This window comes from Bos mutus, chromosome X (genome assembly GCF_027580195.1).
Source record: "Bos mutus isolate GX-2022 chromosome X, NWIPB_WYAK_1.1, whole genome shotgun sequence".
Taxonomy (NCBI): domain Eukaryota; kingdom Metazoa; phylum Chordata; class Mammalia; order Artiodactyla; family Bovidae; genus Bos; species Bos mutus.
The window spans coordinates 30,742,850-30,752,564 of NC_091646.1; the positions used below are offsets into that span (position 1 = coordinate 30,742,850).

Below are 9,715 nucleotides of genomic sequence, written 5' to 3' on the forward strand. Positions count from 1 at the left end.
CCTCGACCCGGCCCTTCTTCTGCAGGCCGGCTGGCACCCGGCTGAGGCAGGTTGGGGCGGCCGGCTCGTGCCCCTCTTGGCTCCGCGGGCAGTGGCCGGCCAGAATGACAGGTGAGCCGGGACGGGGGACACTTAGGGGGTTGGGCTGCGTGGTGCCACCTGGCGCGCCGCCTTTGGGTGCGGCCGCCCGAGCCTGAGGCGGCGCGGGGCCTCCGAAGGCCAGAGCCCCTGGGTAACGCCGGGGTTGGCGCCTCAGGCCGAGGGTCGCGGGGGCGCCCCGGGCCCGCCGACCAGGCCCCGCCCCCTGGCGGCACGGGCGGGGGCAGGGGCGGCGCCGGCGGAGTGGGGCGCGGGCGCGCGGTGCTCGGTGCGCGCCGCCGCCCCTCCGGCCCAGCTCGCCCGCCCGCCCTACCCCCTCAGCCCGCTCGCGTCGCCCCCCACCCCTTCTCCTCTCCTCGGCCTGGCGGCCCCGCGCGCGGTGCGACGCGACAATCGCGGCCTGGCGCTCGGGGCGCGGGGTTCGTGGCGCTCGAGGGTGGCGCGCCAGGCGCGGGGCGCGAGGCCAGACCTGGCGCGGCAGGGAGTTGGGGGGGCGGGCAGCAGCGGAGCCCCCAGAGGAGAGCAGGGCCAGGGGGGTACAGAGGTAATGGGTAGGGCCTGGGAATCCGGCTGCGAGGGGCGGGGAGCTCCAGGCGCACTTTGGCCCGGGCCGGGCTGAGCCCCGGGGCGCTCAGGGGTAGCGGGGCGGGGAGGGAGGGTGGGAGGAGACGGCGGGGCCGGGCCGGGGGGCTTGGCCGACGGGGAGCAGGTGGGCGGGGACAGGGGCCCTGCTGGAAGAGGCGCCGCAGCGAGGTGGCGGGCTGCGTGCACAAACAGGGCGGCCGCCTCCTGGGCCTGGAGAACGGTGAGGCCGCTGGGGTTGGGCGCCCCGGCCCCGAGGGCACGGTTCCGCGTCCAGGACCCTGAGCCGGGCGCTGGGCACTGTCGGGGGAGGATCTGGAGGCCTGGCCGGGCCACAGCGCCAGGGATTCTGCAGCCGACCCAGCTGCTGGGCCAGAGGCAGGAGTTCTTGGGCAGCGCGCCGGTGGCGGGCACTGGTGGCGAGCGATGGTGGGCGAGGACAGGCACCTTCAGGGTTAGCATGAGTGGAAAGGGGACGAGGAGGGCCCAGAGTTTGAGTTGGAGGGTCATTTGGGAGTTCCGTGTCACCGGGTGGGTTGATGAGTCATGAGATTTGGGGATCACAGAAGCCTTTCCTGGTGATCAGTTCTGAGTGAGGGCAATGAAGAGGGCTGGGATTTGGAGAAGCGTTTTTGAGGCCACCTTTGGGACACTCGGTCCTCCTGTGGCTGCCGGTCCCCCGCGAGGGACTTTAGAGCCGACGTCCCAGAGTGCTGGGATGGGGCAGCTGCGGTCCGGGGAGGGGTTAAGGAAGGTCTTTGTGGTGGCGGGTCCCAGCCTTCCTTCCTTTCCAGGCCTTCAGGATTCAGCTGAGTTCCTGTGGGGAGTGGGTTAAAAATTCCTCCTGCCTACAGTCAGCCTTAGAGTATCCACCAGGGGCAGGAGGGACATATACGTGCGTGACTGCCGCAGCATTCTCTGTCGTGGAGCCCTCGCGCTTCCTCACTGTTGCCATAGTAACGGCCTATTGATGGTGTATTTATAGGGAAGAAGCAGGCGCTAAATTTTGGGGAAGGAGGGGGAGGAGGCCTCAGGCAGCAGCAGTGAAGGCGGTCACGGAATTGTTAATGGAGTGGGCCATGCCCGGGAGCTGTTTGGGAGAGTTACTGGCTTGTCTGAAGCTTAAAAATGAACTAATGACTTATGCATGTGTCAGGCTAACCTAGTCGGCCTGTGATACCTGTGGGTGTGCGTCCACCATGGTCGGGTGTGTTTGGGACAAGGCATAGCTATCTAGAAGCTGTTACATAATTTCTGCACAGAAGAAAAATGTAAAAAACAACACTGCAGTTCTCATTGATAAGCAATGAGACATGTATTTTTCTGTCGTCACTTATTAGTAAGCCTTTACTCATTCTTTTCAATTCCTGACAACAGCTCCATTTTTCTTCAATCAAAAACCTTGCTGTTAGGCACGCCACACCCACACCCTAGACACATGACTGGCACTGGCCTTAGGGGAACCTCAGAGATCCAGAATGGAAGCAGGATTTTGAGATAATATTCCATCTTCTCTCTTCTAAACACCAAGGGTCAACTTTTCTCACCATGGCAGGCCCGTCTGTGGAAAAATTCCCATGTTAAGAGTTTTGGGTGGGATTGTTGTGGGGTGCACAAGAGAAAGGCTCCCTCAACATGGTGTTTCCATAGATGGATGTTAGCTTTGCTTTTTTCCTTCAGTTTTCATTTCATTTATGATTCACATTCTACCTGTTTGCCAAAAGGATTAGAGGATATATTTTAAATATACATAAGATTGAAAACATAAGGAGAAAAGTGGATACCATGTCACAGGGGAGAAAGCATATGTGTTTAATAGCTAGGCTTCCAGGGATCCTGTGCTTTATGGTTAATGTTAACACTGAACTTCTTGACAGCCTAGGCAAAAAGGGTAGCCCCGTGGGTGACACCGTTGTGTCTAACATTCAGTTAGTCATAAAACCAGAGCTTCTGCTTGGGGAGGGGAGCCATGGGGTGATTGCTCCCAGATGTGGACACCTTGGCCAGTGCTCCAAAATATGTGCGTGAGTGGGAGTGTATGTTGTGGGTGGGGGCAGTGTGCTGCTGTCATGGTTTACATACTGGCTGGATAATTCCCGAGCTTTTGGCTGATAGCTGCGATTAGAAGGAACAGTCTCATCTAGCCAGCAGCTCAGTTTTGAACATGTCCATCCATGTCTAGGTCCTCTGCTGCTGTGTTGTTTAATGCACAGAGAGGAGAGATGACTCTGTTTCAGGAGATCCTTGCCAGCCTGTCTGGTGAAGAGGAACACAGCAGGTCCTCTGGGCTTGGGCTGTGACTTTGGAGATGGTTGTTGTGGCTGTGGGAAGCATTACCAGTGCCCACTTCTTAAACACGCATTGCCTGGTTTCAGGGACCGTGCTTGTCATTAGAGGTATGTGAGACTTGCCATTGTGAGGAAGCTTTGTTCCCCAAACAGGTCCTGTTTCTGTCACTGTTGACTTGCTGGACCTTCCCAAAGTGCCCCTCTTTTCTGTGGGGTGTTTTCCAAGTCAGAAGTGCACATGTTCATCGAATCCAGTAAGGAAGGCAGAACCTCAGACTGTAGGAGTTTTTCTTTTTTTTAAAAGAGAAAAGATCAAGCCTTAGGTCTAGACTCTCAGACTGTGTTCTTGGGGGAAATAGCTGGAAGGTTTTCTGTGGGCTCTGCTGTGCCTCGGGAAGCTCTACAGGAGAGCTTGGACAAGGATGAGAGTGCCAGGGCTGGGAGTGGCTGCACAGAGGGTGATGTGCGCCATGAGGGACTGCTGTGACGTTTGACCAGGCCAGTGTGGGCGGGGTCACATCTCAGGGCTGAGAGGGTGCCCTGTAGGTTTGGGGGTGTGATTTCACCATGACTTTGCTTTCCTCCTTTGCCAGGTGAGTGACACACTGGATCTGACAGAGAACCATGGCAGGTGAGTTTGTCTGGGCCCTGGCCAAGCCGGGAAGGGCTGTGCCTAGGTCTTATGGAAAAGTGCTAGCCTACCTTTCAAGGCCTTTCCAGCTTTCATCATACTGAGGGTGTTCCCATGGCTCCTGTTCAATTGTCTGGGTCTCATCTGTCCACTCTCAACTCTTCAGCTCCCTTCTGGAGCACAGACTCCCCTGGAGAGGTGCGCCTACCCAGGCTACTCGGAGAGAAGCTAACATGGCAGGCCATGGGGGTTTAGGGAGAGATGCCTACCTGGGACCAAGAGGGCCTGGCTGACATGAGGACTAAGAAATCCCAACTCTAGGGGCACACTAGGAGCAGATGTCACCTCTTCTTTCATCTTCCAAAGTCTCAGCTCAGGCTTCTGGGGTTGCCAGTCAGCTCAGCTGGAACTGGGGGTTCCCCTTGGGAATAAGAGGATATGGCTCCCACTCCATGACATTTTGGCTGGAGGCTATCTGTGCCCAGTTTCCAAAGGCCTAGATTCTCCATCTCGAGCCTGCTACCCCTCTTCCCAGAGGTCCTCTCAGATTCATGTGTGTCCAGTCTCCCGATCTCCTGCAGCAGGGTTTGTACTAGACCGTCTAGGGCAGGACTCTTGATACCAGGCCATCCGACAGCCCAGGTGGCCATTCAGGTGGGGGATGCCAACATCAGCCTCACAGGGAAATGCATCCTTATGATAAAGGCTCTGATTTTCTCTTTTGGGCGTGAGGCTGAAGATACTGGGGACGTATTCACTGGTGACTATAACATTCAAGATGTGTCATGTGCAAGGTTCTCATGCAACACACACTTCCCTCTTACGAGGGCCCCATTGTCCTCCAGAGTCTTGTCGGCAGATACAGCATGGTATCAGAAAAAGTCAGCCCTCCCATCTGTTGTACATGTCCAGGAGGGTGTCCTGCCTGCTAACTCTGTCTTGCTTCCCTCCATCCTTGACCCTCTGTGCCCAGGCTGAGTCTGGTTGGCAGGTGCCTCTGGGCCCCTCCACCCTCCAGGCCTCAGTGCAACTTTCTCCTCAGTGTTTCTGGAGGCCAAGAATGCCCATTCGGTCCTGAAACGCTTCCCTCGTGCCAATGAGTTCCTGGAGGAGCTGCGCCAGGGCACCATCGAGCGGGAGTGCATGGAAGAGGTCTGCAGCTACGAGGAGGTCAAGGAGGTTTTCGAGGACAAGGAGAAAACGGCACGTACCACCCTGGGGCTGGGTGCTGGGAGGACAGCTGGCCTCGGGAATAAGCCATGCCCACCCTGGGATCTCAGATGGATCAGAAGCAATGAAGGGAAGCCATCCGAGTCCAGGGAAGGGCCACTGGAGCCCTATAAGAACAGCTCACCTGTCCTCAGAGCCCCATCTGCCAGACCCATGGCCATTGTTGTCCTTGGTCCTCAGGGCATTCCACGGCCTTGTCAGTGGCTCTCAGAGGCCAGTCAGGGTAGGGGCAGGCGCAGACCCTGCAGAACTTGATCCCGACCTGCTGAAGTCAGAAGTGCTTACGTGTGAGTGTCAGCTGCCCTTTTTCCTTCTTTTGCAGATGGAGTTCTGGAAGGGGTACCCGAATGCGGTCTACTCAGTCCGAGACCCTGCACAGAGCTCAGATGCCATGTACGTGGTGGTGCCCCTTCTGGGGGTGGCGTTGCTGATCGTCATCGCCTTGTTCATCATCTGGAGGTGCCAGCTGCAGAAAGCCACCCGTCATCACCCCTCATATGCTCAGAACCGGTACCTAGCGAGTCGCGCAGGGCACAGCCTCCCCCGGGTCATGGTGTACCGGGGCACGGTGCACAGCCAGGGGGAGGCCTCCGGGCATCGGGAGACAGGGAGCCACCCACAGGTGGTGCTGGGGCCCAGTCGGGGAGGCAGAACCACTGTCCGGCTCGAGAGCACCCTCTACCTTCCTGAGCTGTCTCTCTCCAGACTGTCCAGCGCCACCCCTCCCCCGTCCTATGAGGAGGTGACCGCTCCTCAGGAGAGCAGCAGTGAGGAGGCAAGCGTGTCTTATAGTGACCCACCGCCAAAGTATGAGGAGATTGTGGCAGCCAACCCTGGCTCAGACAAGTAGAAGGACGCGTGTCTGGTCCCATGTGAACGCCTCGTTCAGGGGCCTCCTGTTTCCTTTTAACTTTTTTAAGACTGTGCCACCACAAAACAGCCTTAGCCTCCTCGTTGCCAAATAATTTCCTTACCGTGGATCTGTAGGAAGTCAGTTGTCAGAGACAGGTGGAGGCGGGTAGGGATCATGCATGCAAGCAAACCCCCTGGTGAGAGCCACGGGCAAGAGAGCCCAGCTCTTCCAGAAGCCCCTACACCCCTGCCATCCGGCCCTCCTGTCAGGGACTGGCTTCTCTTACGCCAAAGGAATCACCCCATGCAGTTGACTGTGGCCCCAGGCCCAAGCCCTGGGATCCCACAGCTGGCCAGAGACCTGTTTGTCCAAAGCCTCACCGCAGAGTTGAGGGAGAGAAGCCAGCCCTCAGCGCCCTTTTCCCTCACTAGCCCTGTGCTCTCTGTCCTCACTCACATTGGACAAGGACAAGGACAGAACGAAAACAACAGTAATAACATAATGAACACAATACAACAAAATGATACCACCTGGGCCACTGATAGGGGTTCAAGGGAGATCAGTCACACAGATGGGTGACGCCCCCCCATACCCACCCCACACTCCCAACCAGGTTCAAAGGAATGTCTGGAGCCACCTGAGAGGAGGACAGGCTGTGTGAAGGATGAGGGCTGGGAGCTGGCTGGCCAAGCTACCTCCTCCACATTGGGGACGTGGTCATCTGGAGGGACTCTGGTCCTACTGTGCTTGGCCTCCCTCAGACGTTGGCTCTCCAGGTTCTCTTTCAGCTGTGCTAAAAGCCACTACCCATTGGCCTGAGCCATATCATGGCCTTGGGAAAACAGATAACGCTAGCCCTGCCTATGGAGCCCGTGGCCTTTGAACGGTTAGGCCACAGGCTGGGGTAGAAGGCTGAAGTTTTCTCCTTGTGAGGTTGGCCTATAGGATGATTAAACCCACGAACTCGGTTTCCTCAGCATTGTGCTCTCTAGCCTTAAACTTTTAGGCAACTGCCCTTTTTTGTGAGTAGGTGTGTTGAGATGAACTTGAATTTCAGATGGCTGATTTCTTCTTAATGATGGTGCCCACCTGGGGAGAAGATCAGAAAGTGTCCCTTTTTAGAAATTTCTTTGTCGTGGAGATGGGGAAGCCCATGACCTGGGTTTGAGGGCCTGTCTGGGATATGCTCTGTCATTGCCAGGTGCTGGTCCATTTTTAGCAACCCCTTTCTGTGGCCCAGGAACTGTCCACCTCTCCATTTCAGTGAGGCTTTGGGCAGCAGTGGGGCAGAGGTGACCCGCCCTTTAAGTGTCAGTGACCACGCAAAAGACACTGTCAACACTGCCTCCCCACCCCTCCATCTTCATCCTCCTGGCCTCAGCACCAAACCATTTTTCCTCTGTGGTGCTTTAAAAAATGTAGCAAATTTTTGTGGGGCCCAAAAGAGTGCACAGCCAGGGTCTATTGGCAACCACAGCAGTTTAAAACCCACTGAGAAGATAAGCTTCTCTCTGTCTAAACAGGTCTCCAAGGCAGGCCTTGTGCCTCATTCTTTGAATGTGGCCCTGCCTAGAGGCCACAGATAACTTCTGGAGGCCCCTCCGGTCCTCACTCACCCAGAAACATGCCACAAGCAAGGAGGCTTGTGTTCTTACCCCAGCGAGGCCACCAGCTTGGCCAACTCAACCCTGTGGCCCGGTTCCATCCTTCCCCTACCTCACAGGCCTGCTGGAGGGTGATTGAGCTAATGCCTGTGCAGTGCTTGAGACACCAGGAAGCCCAGTGCGGTTTGCCCTTAGGAAGATTCTTCTAGAAATACGTAGATCACGAGGCACCTGTTTTAGCAGAGGTCTTTGTAGGACTGTGAAGTCAAGTCTCAACCTGGGGAGTCAGTCTCCTGCCAGTTGGACTGTTCCTCCCCTCTCTCTCCCCACCCACTCCACCCCGAGAGCTCCCTGATGCCAGAGGTGCTGACCAGGTGGCATCCCACCTTTCCTTCGTCCCTCTTTTCCTCCTTCTGGGCCTCCAGCACCGCACTCCTGCCCTTCCTCCCAAAGGCATTTTGGGTGTACACTGTCCATGAGGGATGCTGGGATCCATCCTCTTCAGCCATGTTGGAGGACCCTGGGCAGCCTGAGCCTCCAGGGCCTGTCCCTGCCATCCCTGCGTTTTCTTGGGGGCCGTGCCTGTGTGTCAGCCAGGAGCATGGGAGAAGACACTTAGCCCTCTGTGTCTCCTCCTCACTGGGCAGAGAGCCAGGGGTGGGCCCCGCAGACCCGAGCCAGAGGGAGGACGCTGGGGAGTGCCTGCTCCCATTGGCCCGTGTGAAGCCCTTTCCTGCCGAGCTGCTCACTGTTTGGAGCCAGTTTGAGGTGGGAGCCGGAAGGATGGCCGGGAGCCCATTGCAGGGCGGAGACCAGCCTGCATCGTGCGGGTACCAAGCTCTCCGGTTCCAGGCCTTTGCAGCATTGTTCCACATGGGGTTCAGTGGTCCCCGGGACGTTTCTCACAGTTTATCTTAGACAAAAAGGCTGTACAGTACACCATGGTCATAACTCCCTTGCCGTGCACATTTGGCTTTAAGAACGCCCTGTACATATCTTTTCGAACTCTGTATGGATGTCGATTTGATACAATGTTCAATCTGCGATAGCCACATTTTTGTTGCTTTTGGGCTTCGGGTGTGTGAGTGTGTGTGTGTGTGTGTGTGTGTGTGTATACAAGTGTATGTGTTGTTGCCTTTTCTCACATGCTTATCTGAAACAATAGCCGGTGTGTGGCTATATTTGTACCAGGAGGGTTCCGGTCTGAGGGGAGGAATGTCACCTCCCAGGGCTAGGCAGTCTGAGGACAGGACCCTGAGTCAGGAAAACTGAGATGAGCTGCTGGAGTGAGCCCTCCAGAGTTACCACCTTCTGCCCTCCTTCACTAAAGCTTTTGGAAGAGGATGAAGCAGCTCTATCCTGTGGGCCTCCCTCCTGTGGGACCTTCGACTCACACACTCTTTTGGAGCAGTGCCCCCAACCTCGGCTCCTGTTCTGTGGGTGTCAACAATGGAAGGAAATCAGCACTCCTGGGCCTTTTTGGTTTTTCTTTTTCTTTTTGGTGGAAAGATGTGTGACTGTTGATTTTGGGGTATGGCGGGCTGGTTATTTAGATATTTTTCATTTTAAAACTAAAAGGCTTTAACAAATTCCATGGAATGTGACTTTCACGTGTTTTCAACCAAAACCTTTTTAAGACTTTTTGAAGCAAGCATCACTATCTTGTCCCTCCCCTGCTACTCCCCATCACCTGGGGTTTTTCAAAATGAAAGCACAAGCAGAAGTGTGTGCGGCCCCAGGACAGCTGCCTTGTGCCCTGGCTGACGGACACGCGACACTGTGCCGTCTTACCCAGAGGCCAGGGGCCTCCTCTTCAACTTGCGAATCCCACTGCCATTAGTGTGAATTCCTTTGGGTGCTTTGGAAAATAGGAACCTGCCCAATCTGTTGGACTGTGTCTTTCGGCTAGCCTGAAGATGACCGATCTGGGATACAAAAGCATCTTTCTGCTAAGGAGTTGGAGCCAGATGGTTCCTCTCTGGCTGGGGGTTGATCTTTTCACAACCAAATGGCATCACACAAGAACTAAGAACAACACTGCCTCTAGATTATTCCTTTGTCCAAAAGAGAGAGACAGAGAGAGATTACTAAGAGCATTTCTCTTACTCACCTGTGCTCTATCTTTCCAGGAGAGTGCATGTGTGTGCTATGTGTCATGTGTGTGCCCTCACATTCAAGGCCAAGATGGAGAGCTGGGTAGCCAAGCTGCTGTCTAGGCTGCTTTGAACGCAGCTCCATCTCAGGATTGCACCAATTCAGAAACAAGCACATCCTCCCCACTGAATTCTAGTCATACTAATCAGTGTAATTAGCTAATTTAAAAGTACTGTAATCAAACTGCCTGCAACTGTGGTAAAAGCCCATTAATTCAAAGCCCACTAGTTCAAAATGTAGGAAAAAAAAAAAATCACTTTTTTTTTTTTTTTTT

The 9,715-nt window shown here is 55.5% G+C and overlaps 1 protein-coding gene across 4 annotated transcripts; it reads left to right on the forward strand.

Moving 5' to 3' along the window:
- On the forward strand, positions 1–9,715 carry PRRG3 (proline rich and Gla domain 3). Of its 4 annotated transcripts, none has more exons than XM_070365469.1 (4): positions 1–111; positions 3,563–3,600; positions 4,643–4,803; positions 5,153–9,715. In XM_070365469.1, exons 2-4 carry the CDS (start codon positions 3,594–3,596, stop codon positions 5,678–5,680), a joined length of 696 nt encoding a protein of 231 aa, XP_070221570.1. In that variant the 5' UTR covers positions 1–111; positions 3,563–3,593; the 3' UTR covers positions 5,681–9,715. The 4 variants fall into 4 exon arrangements, with proteins under 4 accessions (XP_070221570.1, XP_070221569.1, XP_014331904.1 ...); XM_070365468.1 differs by lacking the exon at positions 1–111 and adding an exon at positions 380–643; XM_014476418.2 differs by lacking the exon at positions 1–111 and adding an exon at positions 795–904.

Excerpts from the sequence above, each read along its gene's own strand:
- PRRG3 (XM_070365469.1), top strand. Across the intron at positions 4,804-5,152 it reads TCGAGGACAAGGAGAAAACG|ATGGAGTTCTGGAAGGGGTA; the intron begins GCACGTACCACC and ends CTTCTTTTGCAG.